This window comes from Daphnia pulex, chromosome 2 (assembly GCF_021134715.1).
Source record: "Daphnia pulex isolate KAP4 chromosome 2, ASM2113471v1".
Lineage (NCBI taxonomy): Eukaryota > Metazoa > Arthropoda > Branchiopoda > Diplostraca > Daphniidae > Daphnia > Daphnia pulex.
The window spans coordinates 4,838,665-4,855,689 of NC_060018.1; the positions used below are offsets into that span (position 1 = coordinate 4,838,665).

General features: G+C 35.8%; 3 protein-coding genes and 2 long non-coding RNA genes across 19 annotated transcripts; 4 read left to right on the top strand and 1 right to left on the bottom strand.

Moving 5' to 3' along the window:
* The first annotated feature begins 702 nt into the window (after nucleotides 1-702).
* Nucleotides 703-2,937, top strand: LOC124210524 (26S proteasome non-ATPase regulatory subunit 10-like). Of its 2 annotated transcripts, none has more exons than XM_046608644.1 (7): nucleotides 703-953; nucleotides 1,637-1,808; nucleotides 1,880-1,993; nucleotides 2,067-2,118; nucleotides 2,192-2,347; nucleotides 2,404-2,568; nucleotides 2,649-2,937. In XM_046608644.1, the coding sequence occupies exons 2-7, from the start codon at nucleotides 1,665-1,667 to the stop codon at nucleotides 2,699-2,701; spliced, it is 684 nt and encodes a 227-aa protein (XP_046464600.1). In that variant the 5' UTR covers nucleotides 703-953; nucleotides 1,637-1,664; the 3' UTR covers nucleotides 2,702-2,937. The 2 variants fall into 2 exon arrangements, with proteins under 2 accessions (XP_046464600.1, XP_046464601.1); XM_046608645.1 differs by lacking the exon at nucleotides 703-953 and adding an exon at nucleotides 997-1,561.
* LOC124210525 (gamma-aminobutyric acid receptor-associated protein) lies at nucleotides 2,696-3,710 on the bottom strand. The gene is made up of 2 exons (XM_046608647.1): nucleotides 3,440-3,710; nucleotides 2,696-3,219 (listed from the first exon to the last, which is right to left on the bottom strand). The coding sequence occupies exons 1-2, from the start codon at nucleotides 3,527-3,529 to the stop codon at nucleotides 2,956-2,958; spliced, it is 354 nt and encodes a 117-aa protein (XP_046464603.1). The 5' UTR covers nucleotides 3,530-3,710; the 3' UTR covers nucleotides 2,696-2,955.
* A 1,732-nt stretch (nucleotides 3,711-5,442) lies between these two features.
* Nucleotides 5,443-7,013, top strand: LOC124210526. Of its 3 annotated transcripts, none has more exons than XR_006881236.1 (7): nucleotides 5,443-5,513; nucleotides 5,593-5,746; nucleotides 6,055-6,284; nucleotides 6,375-6,551; nucleotides 6,603-6,617; nucleotides 6,688-6,831; nucleotides 6,956-7,013. It is a non-coding gene; the product is annotated as an uncharacterized LOC124210526 (long non-coding RNA). The 3 variants fall into 3 exon arrangements; XR_006881237.1 differs by having other exon boundaries at nucleotides 6,375-6,436; nucleotides 6,513-6,551; nucleotides 6,603-6,831; XR_006881235.1 differs by having other exon boundaries at nucleotides 6,603-6,831.
* Nucleotides 7,014-7,044: 31 nt separating this feature from the next.
* On the top strand, nucleotides 7,045-7,577 carry LOC124210528. The gene is made up of 3 exons (XR_006881249.1): nucleotides 7,045-7,091; nucleotides 7,149-7,485; nucleotides 7,543-7,577. It is a non-coding gene; the product is annotated as an uncharacterized LOC124210528 (long non-coding RNA).
* A 5-nt stretch (nucleotides 7,578-7,582) lies between these two features.
* Nucleotides 7,583-15,604, top strand: LOC124210527. Of its 12 annotated transcripts, none has more exons than XR_006881240.1 (19): nucleotides 7,587-7,872; nucleotides 7,993-8,178; nucleotides 8,305-8,717; nucleotides 8,797-8,965; nucleotides 9,206-9,218; nucleotides 9,304-9,443; nucleotides 10,177-10,503; nucleotides 10,606-11,351; nucleotides 11,591-11,603; nucleotides 11,689-11,941; nucleotides 12,001-12,728; nucleotides 12,842-13,149; nucleotides 13,237-13,591; nucleotides 13,661-13,791; nucleotides 13,898-13,972; nucleotides 14,034-14,212; nucleotides 14,312-15,045; nucleotides 15,124-15,298; nucleotides 15,458-15,604. XR_006881240.1 is itself a non-coding variant. In XM_046608648.1 (3 exons), the coding sequence occupies exons 1-3, from the start codon at nucleotides 7,869-7,871 to the stop codon at nucleotides 8,560-8,562; spliced, it is 396 nt and encodes a 131-aa protein (XP_046464604.1). In that variant the 5' UTR covers nucleotides 7,583-7,868; the 3' UTR covers nucleotides 8,563-8,784. The 12 variants fall into 12 exon arrangements, 1 of the variants encoding a protein (XP_046464604.1); XR_006881243.1 differs by having other exon boundaries at nucleotides 7,589-7,872; nucleotides 12,469-12,728; nucleotides 15,458-15,602; XR_006881246.1 differs by lacking the exon at nucleotides 12,001-12,728 and having other exon boundaries at nucleotides 7,590-7,872; nucleotides 12,842-12,974; nucleotides 13,038-13,149; nucleotides 15,458-15,601.
* Nucleotides 15,605-17,025: the final 1,421 nt, after the last annotated feature.

The following is a 17,025-nucleotide window of genomic DNA, read 5'->3' on the forward strand; positions in this document are numbered from 1 at the left end:
CACTCGTCTTGCGCAATCGTTATTTCACAACTTATCGCGTCATATAAAAAGGTATTGTAACCTTTGATCAAAGAAAATGTGTTGCACAAACAAGATATATTGACAAGTAAAAATCCAAGTTGATTGTTTTACTTATATTGTTTTTCTTATATAAGATTTAGAAAAAAGTTACATCTTTCATAAAGGCACCAGAAATTTAAGATATATGGCCAACCAGTCAACCACTATCAACATTACTGATAAAATAGTACAAAAAAGCACTTTTCCAAATGTTAACTTTCTGAAATGTATTCCAAATAAAAAGATCTTGACTTGGACAAAGATTAATTTTTAACAGCTTAAATGTAATTACTCTTTGACACAGTTACAATTTTTTGTTTGACTTAATTTTTAAAATCTTGTAAGTTAAGTTTACCTGATTTATTTATTTATCAAGTAAATCTAAAATTTAGCATTTAAGAGTTAAGACTAAGATCAATAAAAGTATAAATTTACTTACCCATAAAAAATAAAAGCTCGGCCAAATAAAAAAGCAAGGTGTCTTCCTCTTTTCGTTGTTATAATTAACTGATGAGAAGGTTCGTGTGTACCTTTGTTGTTATGGAAAGTCCCCAAGTCTGAAACTTTTTGACAGCTTATATAGGGGCTGGGAACCATTCCAACGCCATCTGTACTCAAAAATTGTAATCTCGGCAATGTTTTTCATGTTTTTCAAAATAATCTCAGGTTCTTTTCTCCTGTTGTCGTTGCTAAACTGTTGCTACTAAACATTTTTGTGAAAAAGAACCATGGGATTAGATAAAGCATACCTTCATTTGCTTCAAATAAGTTTTTTAAAAACATCGATGGCTGGTGTTCGTATTCTATGGAAAAAGAACACTTCTAGAGAACAGCCTTGTCCTTGTGCCCCCACTCGTCAAAGACACTCAGATCGTTGCAAAACTCCTTCCAAGGTAAGTTCATTTCCATTTCACTTTCTTCCTAGATATCTAAAAGACTTTCCAACAATGTTAACACAATGAAATCCGTAAAGTTTTTCATCAGTATTGACTCGTGATCCTACTGTAGAATTTCCATCACGTAACACCCCAAATTCTCTTCTTTCTCTACGAATGCCACGTGTTTCATCTCTTGTTTACTATTCGGTGCTTACGTTTTATCATTCTTTGTGAAACTGCGTTTTTGAACAAATACTTCTTCTATTTAAAGCCTAGAAATAACTCGTGCTAAACTATGACGTCATCCTTGTACGACAATGATAGAAGTGTGTTCTCGTTTTGCTGTACAGTTCCAACTTGTGCAAAACATGGGTCGTTGCTACCGAGAAAATTCTTGAAAGTAAAACAGTATTAGCTAGTGCATTTATTGGCGAGTTACACCCACTCTGCGAGCCAAATACGCCATTTCTAAACAGAACTTGGGTGCAGGGTTGTAAACTTATGACATGCTCATGACAACAAAACTAAAAAAGATCAAATGGTGGCCAAATTTTGGCACGTTGAAAAATGAAATTACGTGACGTGAAAACTTCTTAAGGCTTTCCGACCGTGAATTACTTTAAGTAAACGTTGAGGAAATGTATGAATATCTGAAATTGCGTAATTTTTTTTTTACATTTTTATCTGTTCGTTTCCAGAATCACACCGCAAAAACCATTGAAAGCTATGTTTGATTCGGCAATTTTTCTGGTATTTTCTCTTTCTTCGTCGTTGATTGCTGCTGTTGTCCTTTATGACCTATATCGCCGCCAGAAAAAGCATTCTGATCAAGAAAAAGAAGACCTTGATCTTGTTTGCTACTTAGCAAAGGTTTCTTTTCAAATGACTCATATGCATCATCAAGTTTCAAACAATTTTTTATTGATAACCTTTTTGCGCAGTTCCCATTTGAGATGAATAACGAAGATCGTTGTGTGGCTCTAATGAAAAAGCATCAGATTTCTCCTAATGCACCGAGTAGCAATTTGCAGCGTTCCCATATAACACCTTTTTTGGTAACAGTTAAATTGATGCATTAACAAAAACATAACAAGATTTTTTTAACCTTCTTTCATGCTTTTTTATTAGTCAGCTTGCTTTGGAGGATCGTTTAAACTCATTCAGTTCATGCTAGAATTCGGTAATTTAAAAATCGAGTATTTTTATTTCTAATATCGAACAAAGAGTGATGAACTCAACTTGCGTGCTCTCAGGAGCGGATAACGAATTCTACAATCTTAACGGAGATGGTGCCCTTTACATGGCTATCTACGGAATCGCGTGTCGCCTTCAATCTGCTCAGTGTGCTCAAAAACGAAGCAGCGAAATTCAGCGTGGTGTTCTTATAATAGACTGCCTCACAAATCTAGGTACCGCTTTTAAAAACGTTTATACTCTGCCTTTTTAAAGCACCTTTTCGGAATAGGATGCGATGTAAACTCAAGGAACGAATTTGGTTTCACTCCTTTACACTGGGCTGCTACAACAGGCGAGAAATGGCTAGTTGATCATCTTTTGAAAAGAGGAGCTGATCCATTCATTTTGACTACTCACAGTAAAGCTCCACCTTCTGCTTTTGCTTCAGAGAAGAGTAAGTGAACATGCTATGGCTTAAGAGTTACACAAATCAATTCCCTCACTTTATATCTTTCTTATAATTATTTTTTTTAGAACACGTCCAAATGCTATTGAAAGAGGCGGAGAACGTACACCGATCATTCTAATTTGACTTCCGTGTATCTAACGCCAGTAACTGTATTACAGATGTATCATACATACACACTGTACTGTACACGAAAAAAGACCAAACACCCAAACATGGTGAAACTGAAATTCTGATCGACAAAATGTAATAATTGGAGTATGATTATTAGTCAAGAAGATGTGGAGAAGGGAGCAACAGAATACAGTGTACAAAGTGCTCTAAAAGGAAATATGTCACTGACATTTCAATGGAAAGCACCTGTCTGAAAAATAATTAATTTCCATAGACACTTTCATCACTATAAGCTATGTAAAGAAAATAGTCTTCTTCGTGATGTTCCTGATACAAAGTTCCCATTGTAGCACAAGTAGGAGGAATTACATTGTTGACAAAGAAAAACAATGCATCCTCAGGTCGCAGATGGATTCGTTTGCGAATTAAGAAGTAGAATTGGCCAACAGTAAGATCAGATGGAACCAGATATTTTTTCTTATCCAGATCACCAATCCTTGCTTTTGGAGCCTTTTCAACAATGACCTAAATATTGTTTGAAAAAATCCAATAGATTAAAATGATAGGTTTCACATATTCAGCAGATATAATTTGAAACAGTTCTGAATTCATAGAACAACACTAGTTTTAAGTAACAATAAATTTCAAATGAGTTTCAACTGGTTGAATTTGGCTTGTTCTCAGAGAAAGTTGGTAAACAAAAAGTGATGGAAGGGAAATACCCTAACAAAGGAGAGTGACTTACAGGGACACGATCAGGATATTTTCGACGAATCTTCTCCCCCTCGGCTCTTCGTTTTTCGAAAGGATGTTCTTCTTTATATTGCCACTTCATAATGGTGGATAATTCTTTATTTGACAGCTTGAGAAAACCGCACAGAGCGAGTAAACTTGACAAAAAGTTAAAATGGTGAACGACAAAGAATTTAGGTCTCTATCAACAAACGACGCAGTACGTTTTATTTTGTTCTTGCAGAAACAGAGGGGCTGGCAGGGGCAGGCTAAGGTTTTAACTATCGATATAGCCTACTACCCAAAATTTCGCAAGATTCGATTTATATCAGTATTTTCATTAAGTGAGTTATCTTTTTCAATTCATTCAAACGATAAAAAAATAAATATTTAAGAATTTCCCGAGTAAGTTACATGGTGATTTGAAAGTAATCAAAATATGAAATGTCTTAACCTTTGCTACTAAGTAGGACTAACGATCGATACTATCCAACCATCCTCCAATGTCCAATCCATAAATCCACATGCGGTAAATTCAAATGAGAAAATTTGTCGATTGAATGATGCAATCGTAATGAGAAAAATTTAAAGCTGTATCTATAAAATTAGAATTTTGTCTCTCATATAATCAGATTGCGAAAGTATAAAAACAAAATCTTTTATATTTGAACTATTATATTAAGTTTAAGAGTATAGACTATAGACTAATAAGGGCTCAAATCAACTGGATTCAGTGTACAGTGATGAAAATATCATTAGCTACATTTCACTTTCTTTTAATAACTTATTATTAAACACAGTTTATTTCATAAGAATTTTTTTTACTGTTGCAATCTTTAAAAATGAATTAGCTATCTAAATAAATGAGCTAGCTTATTTATAGAATTATAGGAACTACTCAAAATTACTTTACAAATTTAAAGTAAAATTAAGATGAAGAATATCAAAACCATTTGAAGAAAGAAAGACTAATGTATTCCATGACAGTATAACACATTCACATTACACAATATCTATTCAATACCTTCTCTCTTTTTCCACTTCTCTTTTAATTCAGCCAATTTTTCTGATTTTCTAGTGTTATCTTTACTCTTTTTTTCTAACAATCTATTTTTTTGTGCCTCAATACTGTCCTCCCCATTGATTAGATTATCGAGTTTTTGGGTTAAGATTTCACGGGCTAATTCTCTGTTTTTAGCTAACGAGCGAGTCTGGTGACACTTAACAAGTAACCCTGAAGGTTTGTGACGTAAAAGTACAGCATTTGAAGTTTTATTTACAGCTTGTCCTCCAGGGCCACTTCCTCGTGTAAATTCCTCTTCTAAATCTTCAGGATGTAAAACTGGCACTTTTGAATTATCAAATGTATGTTTGTATCGATAATGTGCTGGACACACAGTTCTTTTCAACGACTGGACTAGTACTGTGAATTTTTTAGCCATATTTGTCACAGCAATCTCCTCTTGGACAGAAAACTTTGTCCCTTCTGCAAAAAAAAACATATTTTAAATTGAATTATCACTAATGAAACACTATAAAATAATTTCAACCTCGTAGGCTTTGCAAATTTCTTCTGGATTCGAAAGTGTTTTGTTCTTGTGAAACTCACTTTTGATTCTCTTTGAAACCAAACGTTTGTCGGATAGTTTTAACTGCCCACTGTAACGGATACAAGATCGGAACAACTCAAATATTTGAGTTTTGTTAGGAACGTTCATTATAATAAAAATTGTGTTCATCAAATTTGTCTTTTAACGACGAGGCTTTTTCCTTATTCTTTCATGGATTTTGTTTTCGTCTGCTGTTATTCACCAATTTTATTTTACACTATACACTGCGGCTAGTTTAGTTGGCGATTGTTATACTAGATGGCTTTAGTGTTTTGTCACACTAGATGGCCATGAGATGGCTTTAGTTGGCGATTGATTTCACACTAGGTGGCTATTCAAAAAAATCACTTACTCAACTTATTTTATATAAATATAAATATAAAATTTTTATATTTTCCCTGTCATGAAAATGGTTACGTACGGCTGTACGTTTCGTCACATGTGGAAATACTTCAGAAGAACAGTAAAGTTGTTGGTGTAACTGTAACCCTTCACATTTAGTTATCTGATGACGTTGTTTCTGATAATAAGCGAGTTTTTATTTTTCTATCAACAGCATGGTGAAGTTTGAGCTTCTTCATTGCATTCCAAATGCGCTGTGCAGTGTGATTTATTGGAGACAGCTGGTGAAAGGTGTTGCTCTTGCAGGCTTCCTACCTGTACGAAATGTAGCTTTTGTCACATGCAGAAACACTTTAGAACAATTTAAAGTAATTAAGTTGATCAACTTTTTACAGTAAGCTTACAAATTTACGACAAGTGACATCTTATTTTGTGCTTCTAAAAAAGTGTTTTTGTGGAAATTACTTGTAAAGAGTTGTAAACTTTTGTCGATGTATCAATAACAGAAATTCAAGAATTGCTTCTTAAAAGCTTGAAATGAAATTTTGATGATCTGTGATTATCTTGATTTCTTTTTCTCTAGATAGTTTAGTGTACATTTCTTAAAGTAATCATTATTGGTATCTCTTCATATTTCAAATTTTTATTGGTTCATTTATGTTCTTTTGCTTTGTAGGTTTCCATGGCCAGTTTTATGTTTGAGCTGTTTATGGTGTTGCTGTTTGGAGTTCAGTGGTTTTGCAGTCATTTTCCAGTTGAGAGGTGCACAGAGCTTGTGCAGGCTTGCAGTTGAACATTATACTTTAATGTGTCATTTGCCTATGTTGGTGTCCATGCAGTATATGCTTATTTTATCGGCAGAATTTTGTCGATATGTCGACTATTGCTACCTGTACCGCCGTTGAGGTAATGGTTGATGTACTGTAGGCCTACACTTGTACAGTCTCATTTTTATTGACTTTTAGTTATAATAGCCTATCTCCTTTTTCATTTCAGTTGATTTGTTTGCCGCGGTTCCTTAGACTTGATCCACCGGTGAAACTAAGAAGACTTTTAATGTGAGTTTTCTTTAGAATTTCAAGAAGCCTTAAATCGATATAAAAAAGTAAAAGACTGAATTGCTTTCGTTTCGAGATGCATAAAATGGAACTGTGTGGAATGCCAAGCAAGGAAGTATTGTAATATTACAATAAAAAATGTTGAAAATCCATTAATTCCCCGTAGGGATTCTGTACACAGGTTTTCGAGTCATCATCAAATTCGTGAAAGTGTGGATTAAATTGAACTTGTCGTCACTTGCTATTCGTAGTCTGTCAGCAGCTATCAGTGAGTCAGTCCAGGTCAGTGACTGGGAGAGGTGGTGAACAACCAAAACCAACAAATGCCGAAAGTTCTTTCCTGCAGCTGTTTACTTTTTTAATGGCCCAAATTAATATCTCCAAAATATATGAAGGTAAATCTGTAACTTTCATAATCTTTACATTTCTTTAGAATGTTCAAAATTAAATTTAGGTATATTTTCAACATGCTGAAACTAACACAGTGTTTATTAATAATTTTTTTAATTACTATTGTAGAGTTCAACCTGCAGACGGGCCGGGCAGTTTGCATGTCCTTCACGCTTGAAGGTCGCGGGGAAAATTACGTAAAACTGTCAATGCGGTGGTGTAGAGGTTGGGTGAGAACTGGACGTATTGAATCATTATCAAGCAGGTACAATAGCCGCAAGGCCCAGCCATTTGATATTCATTTTGATATTGGTTGTTGTAGACCCATCCCCCGCAACGTCTATCTGTAGAAGGAAAGGACAGTTTGCATTTCCTTTCTCGAAGGTCACGGAGATCATTTCGTAAAACGTGTCATGCGACGGCGGAGAGGTTGGGTGAGGACGACACGTTTTATCTTCCTTTATTTAAGGTCTTTAGTTAATTATAGTATTCTGTTAGGTAAACATTCGAACTTTCTTGGAAATGTTTCGTTAATTAAAATAATCGAACAGTATCATTTCCTATGATTTTGGTTGAAGGTCATACGTAAAACTGTCCAGCGATGGTGTAGACTGTAGAGGTTGGGTGAGAATAACACGTGATGCATCATTATCAAGCAGGTACAATAGCCGCAAGGCTCAGCCATTTGGTATTCATTTTGATATTGGTTTTTGTAGACCCATCCCGCAACGTCAACCTAAAGAAAGAATGGCCAGTTTGCATTTTCTTCACGCTCGAAGGTCACGGAGATCATTACGAAAAACGTGTAATTCGACGGCGGAGAGGTTGGGTGAGGACGACACGTGTTACCTCATTATCAAGCAGGTACAATAGCCGCAAGGCGTGAGAGGTGAATCAGGGTGAGGAAAAGTCGTATATAAGGAGAGAGAAAAGGTGTTTGGAAGCAGTTGAGTGAGCATCTCCGACACGGCAACATCTGCTGTGCACTATTTGTCACTAACTGCATTCTTCATTGTGTAATTAGTTCGTAATCAAAGTAATCATGAGTAAATATTCTTTTTCTTGTATTTTTGTATCAATTTATATTTTTTTTTTCCAATTTAATATGCCAGTTTTTTCATAGAATTGAATTAAAGTGCCAGGTGTTATTGCATATTTATCTTCAGTTTAAGTACAGTATGGCGCAATGCTGCTGTTGGATGTTGCATCGTTGATGGCTGGGTCGACAAAGCTCTGGTTAACCGATGTCTCCTGGGTATGGCGAATATTGAATCACACCATGTCCGTCTTGTTACTCAATATCAACCAACACATCTCCGGCTTACTTTTTCATCACCAGTTTGCAATTACGGGTAAATGTTCTGTTTTCTCCATGGAATTATGAATTAACTCTCCCTTTTTTAATTGTGTCCTAATTATTGCATATTGATGTTCAAATTATTTATTAATTTTTTATAATTATTTATTATAAAATCTAGATTTATGCTGTTCTTGATTGTTGTCTTCAAATACTACACCATCCAGGCACCAGAGTATTACACTACAACTATTGCTGGCCCAGTCCCGAATACTTCACTAAGCCCCTGGAATACTACATTACATCCTACGTTGCCCCAGCTTACTACACTACAACATACGCAGCCTCAGCTCACCACCCCGCAGCTCCCCACTATTACACCTCCAAGGCAACTGAGTACTACACGACTGCTTGTGCTGCTCCAACCTTCTATATATAGACTCAAGTAATACTCTGCTTCAGTTACCCCACCGAGGCTCCAACTTACTAAAATAAAAAAAAAAGGAAGATAGAAAAAAGGAAGGAATTTTTGTTGTGTTCCCATCCTCAGCAACGTCAACTTGCAGAAGGAAAGGCCAGTTTTCACTTTCGAAGGTCACAGAGATCATTACGTAAAACGTGCCATGTGGTGTAGAGGTTGGGTGAGAAAGGGACGTGTTTCATTATCAAGCAGGTAAATACCCACAAGGCTTAGGAGGTGAGGGTGAGAAAATAATTCGTATAAAATGAGAGAGAAAAGGATACAGACATCAATTGAGTGAGCATCACCGACACGTCAACAACTGCTGTGAACTACCTGTATCAACTGGCTTCTTCATCGCATTACCAGCTCGCAGCAATTAGTAAATATTCCGGTTCTCTACATAGAGTTTTTTATTACTAAGTCTACGATTGACTATGGGTTAATATGCCAGTTCCCAGTTGCTATTAAATATTAATGTTTAAATTTCTAATTTTTCTATTTAACTATGGCGTCGTGCTGCTGTTGGATTTTGTATCGTTGATGGCTGGGTCGACCACTGGTGTACCGACGTTTCCTTCACCAACCCCATCACCAACTGGATTGTTCATCGTTTAACCAGTTCGCAGTTATGGGTAATATTATGTCGAGTGTTTATCAATCCTTTGTTCTATTTGTTAATATGTCGGTTATTGAAGATTGATATTTTTAATGGTTTAGTCAACTTTAATGTCGTGCTGCTGTCGGATGTTGTATCGTTGATGGCTGGGTCGACCACTAGTGTACCAATGTCTTTTGGGTACGGATACCAAACCGCAATGCCGACGCCCTACTACACAACAACCATTTCGCAATCATGGGTAAATATTCAATGTTTTTTACGGAGTTTTGTATTGTTACTACTTTTTACTATTTGTTAATATTGAATATAGACATATAATAACGTGATAAGACAATCAATAATGAAATACCTATGCGCATTAAGCAGCGATGCTTTCAAGTTAGTGACATCGTGTCTTTGTCACCATTAGTGAAAACCACGTGTTTTTTGTTTCATCTTCCTTTATTCTTAAAGTTATCTTCCTTTCTAGTCTTAAAATTAATTATAGTATTCTGTTAGTTAAATATGTACGACCCATAAATTCTAAATGGATCTTTCGGGGAAATGTTTCGTTAATTAAAACAGTATCATTTCCTGTGAATTTTGTTGAAGGCCATACGTAAAACTGTCATGCGATGATGTAGAGGTTAGGTGAGAATGACACGTGGCATCATTATCAAGCAGGTATAATAGCCGCAAGGCTTGAGACGTGAATCAGGGTGAGGAAAAATCGTATATAAGGAGAGAAAAGGCGTTTGGAATCAGTTGAGTGAGCATCTCCGACACGACAACGTTTGCTGTGCACTATTTGTCACTAACTGCATTCTCCATTGTGTAATTAGTTCGTAATCTTGAGTAAATATTCTTTTTCTTGTATTTTTGTATCAATTTCTATTTTTTTTTTCTCAATTTAATATGCCAGTTTTTTCATAGAATTATATTAAAATGCCAGGTGTTATTGCATATTTATGGTCAGTTTATTTATTTTCTAGTAAATTATGGCGTAATGCTGCTGTTGGATGTTGCCCGTTGATGGCTGGGTCAACAACTGGTGTACCGATGTCTCCTAGGTATGGCGAATATTGAAGCACAGCATATCCGTCTTATTACTCAACATCACCGACGCTGCTTCAGCTTACTACACCAAGGCTCCAAAGTACTCCACCACCAATGTTCCAGAGTATTACAAGTTGAATCGCAGGAGAGAAAAGGTGAAATAATCAGTCGAGTGATAATCTCCAACACGACAGCAACTATTTGGCTTTGCACTATTTGTCGTCAACTGCATTCTTCGTCGTATCACCAGTATGCAATCACGGGTAAATTTTCTGTTTTCTGCATGGAGTTGTGAATTAACTCAACTTTTGTTTATTAAATGCCAGTTATTGAATATTTATGTTCAAATTTTTATTTTCTACTAGGCCGAAACTATGGCGTTATACTGCTATTGATTGTTGTCCTCAAGTACTTCACCACCGAGGTTCCAGAAAATTTCACTGCAATTTATGCTGCCCCCCAGCTGCAGTACCAAAGAGCCTGAGTACTACACCGTGGCTTCCAAGTACTATACCACCAAGGCACCGAAGTTATACACGACTACGTATGCTGCCCCAACCTGCTAAACCGTGACTCAAAAGTGTTACTCTGCTTCAGTTACTACACCGAGGCTCCAACTTACTGTACCACCAAAGCTGCTGAATACTATACCGAAGCGCCCAAGTACTACACCTCCAAGGCTACAGAATGTTACACCCATGCTGCATCGAGCTACTACACCGCAGCACCGAAGTATTATTGTGCCCAGAACCCGAGTACTTCACCGAGGTTCTGGATGACTACACTACAACCTACGTTGCCCCAGCTCACTACACCGTGGCTCCCAAGTACTACAACAACGAATCACCTGAGCACGACTACGTGTGCTGCCTCAACCTACTACACCGAGACTCCCAAGTATTACTCTGCTTCAGTTACTACACCGAGGTTCCTACTTACTTCACGGCCAAAACGGGTGAATACTACGCCGAAACGCCTAAATACTACTCTGTCCCGAGCTACACAACCACAACGCGCGGCGGCGGAGTATTTCGTAGCCCCAAATCATTACCCAATGTGAACCACCTGTATCAACTGGCTTCTTCATCGCATTACCAGCTCGCAACAATTGGTAAACATTCTGGTTCTCTACCTAGAGTTTTGTATTATTAAGTCTGCTATTGACTATGTGTTATTTTGCCAGTTTCCAGTTGCTATTAAATATTAATGTTTAAATTTTAATTTGTCTATTTAACTATGGCGTCGTGCTGCTGTTGGATTTTGTATCGTTGATGGCTGGGTCGACCACTGGTGTACCGACGTTTCCTTCACCAACCCCATCACCAACTGGATTGTTCATCGTTTAACCAGTTCGCAGTTATGGGTAATATTATGTCGAGTGTTTATCAATCCTTTGTTCTATTTGTTAATATGTCGGTTATTGAAGATTGATATTTTTAATGGTTTAGTCAACTTTAATGTCGTGCTGCTGTCGGATGTTGTATCGTTGATGGCTGGGTCCACCACTAGTGTACCAATGTCTTTTGGGTATCGAAACCGGATACCAAACCGCGACTTACCGACGTCCTACTACACAACAGCAACATACGCTTCAGCCGGTTATTACATCAAGGCGCCAAGGAATTACACCACAACTTATGATGCCCCGATCTACTGTAACGAACGCCCTGAATTACAGATATCCTTCAGTTGCTGCAAGCAGTAAGTGTGTGTTTCTTTTTATTCTCTATTGGTATCAGACCTCCAGCATTTTGTTTTAGTTGGCATGGGGTGAAGCCAGAAATGGAAACAAATATGGGCCCAACGGTGTTGCTTTAATTCTCTCGTGTCTCTACACACTTAATGTCTGAAATATTTGAATAATTTTATGTGAGGTTTGAAGTAGAAAGGGCAGGGAAAACATTTTGGCTTAGGAAAAAAAGTGCTTTCGACTTATTTTAAGGGAAGTTCTACACAACAAGGCATTTAAACATGTGTGGTTTTGTATTGGAATGTGTGTGGGTTATGGGCTGCCAAATCTTTTCCAATAATTCTCTTGAATAGTATAAACCATGAAGCGTTGTTACTTCACTAGCACATGACTTTGTGTAAGGACTATTGAGTTTTTACATGTTAAGTCATTTTTTTAATCATTCTCATTTTTCCAATTTCAATTGCTGTTTATAAAGTGAGATTTAAGACAAAACCATTTGGTGTTAATTTTGATATTGGTTGTTGACTTGTTGTAGACATATTCCAAAGTGCAAAAAGGCTTTCACATTCGGAGGTCACGGAAATCATTACGTAAAACGTGTCATGTAGTGGTGTAGGGGTTGGGTAAGAACGGCGCGTGTTTCATAATTATCAAGGAGGTAGAAAAGCCGCAAGTCTTAAGAGTTGAGTTAGGGTAAGAAAAAATCGTATAAAAGGAGAGAAGAGGTGATAGAGATCAGTCGAGTGAGCATCTCCGACTTGGCAACATCTGCACTCTTCCAATTCTCAATGATAGGTAAATAAAAATTTTTAAACTAGTGTTTTGTGACAATTCAAATTTTTCCTATTTGTTGGTGTGTCACTTGTAATTAAATATTGATGTTGATATTTTCAATTTTTATTGTCTAGTTAACTGGTTTCGTGCTGCTTTTGAATGTTGTGCCTTGAATGTTGCTGTCTTACTACACAACATACGTAACGACCTGTTGCTACAACGGGACTCCAACTACTACACCGAAAAGGCTGAATGTTACACAAGGACGTATGCTACCCCAGTTTACTACACCGAGAAACCTAAGCATAACTCTGCTCTGAGCTACGACAGAGGTTTCTGTTTACTACACCACCATCGCCCTCGAGTGTTACGCTGCCCCCAACCGCTACACTGAAATTCCGAAGTACTACACCATCGAAGGAAAACCAATTCGCATTCATGGGTAAATATTCATTTATGTATCGAGTCGTGAATTGAGAAATTGATGAGTTTTAATTCAAAGTCTCTTTTCGAACTGTTAATTGTTTAGATTACTATGGTGTTGTGCTGCGGTGGTGTTGCTGAGTGTTGTATTGTGATGGCTGGGTCGACCATGGGTGTACCGATGTCTTCTGGTTATGGTGGTTTTCAAGTACTAGAAGCTATAGTTAGTAGCTAGCAGCCAAGTACACCACGTTGCTGCCTTAGTACTTAACAACGTCTACATTCGCAGCACCTACTTAGTACACTGATGTTCGTAAATACTGCACATCCAAGGTTCCTAGAGTACTTCACGAATATCTACGCTGCTCCGAGATAATGCACGGAAGTATCACTCTACCCCGAGTTACATCAACAAAACGTCTGAATACTACACTGACGAAATACTACACCACCAAAGCTAAGTATTATACTACAACCTACGCTGTTCTATCTTACTATACTGATGCTTCGAAATATTATTCTGATCATAGGTATTACACCGAGGCTGCTGCTTATTAAACCAACAAAGCGGTTGAGTACCGAGGGGTCCAAGTACTACACTTCAACCTACTGCAGAGCAGTATTTGTCAACAACTGCCATAATCGTATGAAACAATTGTGGGTAAATATTAATTTTTAATTCGAATCGTGAATTAATGCATTCGTTTCAAACTGTTAATATGAATAGTTAGAATTGTAGATAACAATTCACATTGTTTATCGTATAGCTAACTATGGTGTTGTGCGGTGGGTTTTGCATCGTTTATGGCTGGGTCGACAACTGGTGTATCGATGTCTCCTGAGTATGGTGTACATTAAAGCACAATTTCCGTCCTGTAACTCAATATCACCAACGCTGCTTAGTTTACTACACCAAGGCTCCAAAGTACTCCACCACCAATGTTCCAGAGTACAAGCTGAATCGCAGGAGAGAAAAGGTGAAATGATCAGTGAGTGATTATCTCCAACGCGGCAACAACAACTGCTGTGCACTATTTGTCATCAACTTCTTTATTCATCGTATCACAAGTGTGCAATCACGGGTAAATTATCTGTTTTCTACATGGAGTTGTGAATTAACTCTTCTTTTTTTATTATGTGCAAGTTATAGAATATTTATGTTCACATTTTTTATTTTCTAGTATACAATGGTGTTTTGCTGCTATTGATTGTTGTCCTCAAGTGCTACACCACCAAGGCACTGAAGTTATACACATCTACGTCAGCTGCCCTAACCTGGTAAAACGGGACTTCAAAGTAATACTCTTCTTCATCAGTTATTACACCGAGGCTCCAACTTACTGTGCCACCAAAGCAGCTGAATACTATACCGAAGTGCCTAAATACTACACATCCAAGGCTACAGAATAGTTCACCATATCTTATTCTGCCTCGAGCTACTTCACCGCCCTAAAGTATTATTCTGCACCGAGCCTGAGTACCTTCAACAAGGCTCTGGAGTACTACACTACCACCTACGTTACTCCAGCTCACTAAACCGTGATTCCCAAGTACTACACCAATGAACCACCTGAGTACTACACGACTACGTATGCTGTCTTGCCTCAACCTACTACACCGAGACTCCAAAGTATTACTCTGCATCAGTTACTACACCGAGGTTCCTACTTATTTCACTACCTGAGAAGTTGAGCATTACGACGAAGTGTTTAGTATTACTCTTCCCCGAGTTACACAATCACAACGGAGGTGGTGGTGTACTTCGTAGCCAAATAACACAGCTGCTCCTTCCTACTAAATTGAACTACAATACTACATCGAGACTCCAGTTTACTACACCAGAACCTACGCTACATCTAACTACTACACTTAAACTACTGCAATCTTCTTCGTAGCATCAGTTCGCATTCATTGGGTAAATATTTTGTTTTACCTAAAATTATGTTAAAATGTCAAATGATATTGCATATTATGGACAGTTTTTTTTTTCTAGTAAATTATGGTGAAATGTTGCTTTTGGATGTTACAACGTTGATGGTTGGGTCAACAATTAGTGGACCGATAACTGGGGATATGGCGAATATTAAAGCACAACACATCCATCTTGTTAATCAGTATCAGCCAACACATCTCCAGCTTACTTATTCATCACCAGTTTGCAATCATAGGTAAATATTCTGTTTTCTCCATGGAATTATGAATTAACTTTTCCTTTTTAATTGTATCCTCATTATTGCATTTTAATGTTCAAATTATTTATTATAAAATTTTATGTTGTGCTGTTCATTTCATATTCATTTATTTTTTTTTATTTTTTTTTTTTATAGAATACTGCTATTCTGATTGTTCAAATTCTACGCCAACCAACCTCCAGAATATAACACTGCAAGTTTTACTGGTCCAGTAAAAATTCGCCAGGTTACAAATACTTCCTCAACGTCCAAATACTACATTATTTATGGTAAAAATATTACACTACATTTTGAAATGTTATCTGAATTGAATTTATTGGTTAGAAAGAAAAAAGATGATAGAAAGAAAAAAGATGATAGAAAGAAAAAAGATGATTGATAGAAAGAAAAAAGATGATTGATAGAAAGAAAAAAGATGATTGATAGAAAGAAAAAAGATGATTGATAGAAAGAAAAAAGATGATTGATAGAAAGAAAAAAGATGATTGATAGAAAGAAAAAAGATGATAGAAAGAAAAAAGATGATAGAAAGAAAAAAGATGATAGAAAGAAAAAAGATGATAGAAAGAAAAAAGATGATAGAAAGAAAAAAGATGATAGAAAGAAAAAAGATGATAGAAAGAAAAAAGATGATAGAAAGAAAAAAGATGATAGAAAGAAAAAAGATGATAGAAAGAAAAAAGATGATAGAAAGAAAAAAGATGATAGAAAGAAAAAAGATGATAGAAAGAAAAAAGATGATAGAAAGAAAAAAGATGATAGAAAGAAAAAAGATGATAGAAAGAAAAAAGATGATAGAAAGAAAAAAGATGATAGAAAGAAAAAAGATGATAGAAAGAAAAAAGATGATAGAAAGAAAAAAGATGATAGAAAGAAAAAAGATGATAGAAAGAAAAAAGATGATAGAAAGAAAAAAGATGATAGAAAGAAAAAAGATGATAGAAAGAAAAAAGATGATAGAAAGAAAAAAGATGATAGAAAGAAAAAAGATGATAGAAAGAAAAAAGATGATAGAAAGAAAAAAGATGATAGAAAGAAAAAAGATGATAGAAAGAAAAAAGATGATAGAAAGAAAAAAGATGATAGAAAGAAAAAAGATGATAGAAAGAAAAAAGATGATAGAAAGAAAAAAGATGATAGAAAGAAAAAAGATGATAGAAAGAAAAAAGATGATAGAAAGAAAAAAGATGATAGAAAGAAAAAAGATGATAGAAAGAAAAAAGATGATAGAATGAAAAAAGATGATAGAATGAAAAAAGATGATAGAATGAAAAAAGATGATAGAATGAAAAAAGATGATAGAATGAAAAAAGATGATAGAATGAAAAAAGATGATAGAAAGAAAAAAGATGATAGAAAGAAAAAAGATGATAGAAAGAAAAAAGATGATAGAAAGAAAAAAGATGATAGAAAGAAAAAAGATGATAGAAAGAAAAAAGATGATAGAATGAAAAAAGATGATAGAATGAAAAAAGATGATAGAATGAAAAAAGATGATAGAATGAAAAAAGATGATAGAATGAAAAAAGATGATAGAATGAAAAAAGATGATAGAATGAAAAAAGATGATAGAATGAAAAAAGATGATAGAATGAAAAAAGATGATAGAATGAAAAAAGATGATAGAATGAAAAAAGATGATAGAATGAAAAAAATGAAAACAGAAAAGATAAGAATGAAAACAGAAAAGATAAAATGTAAGG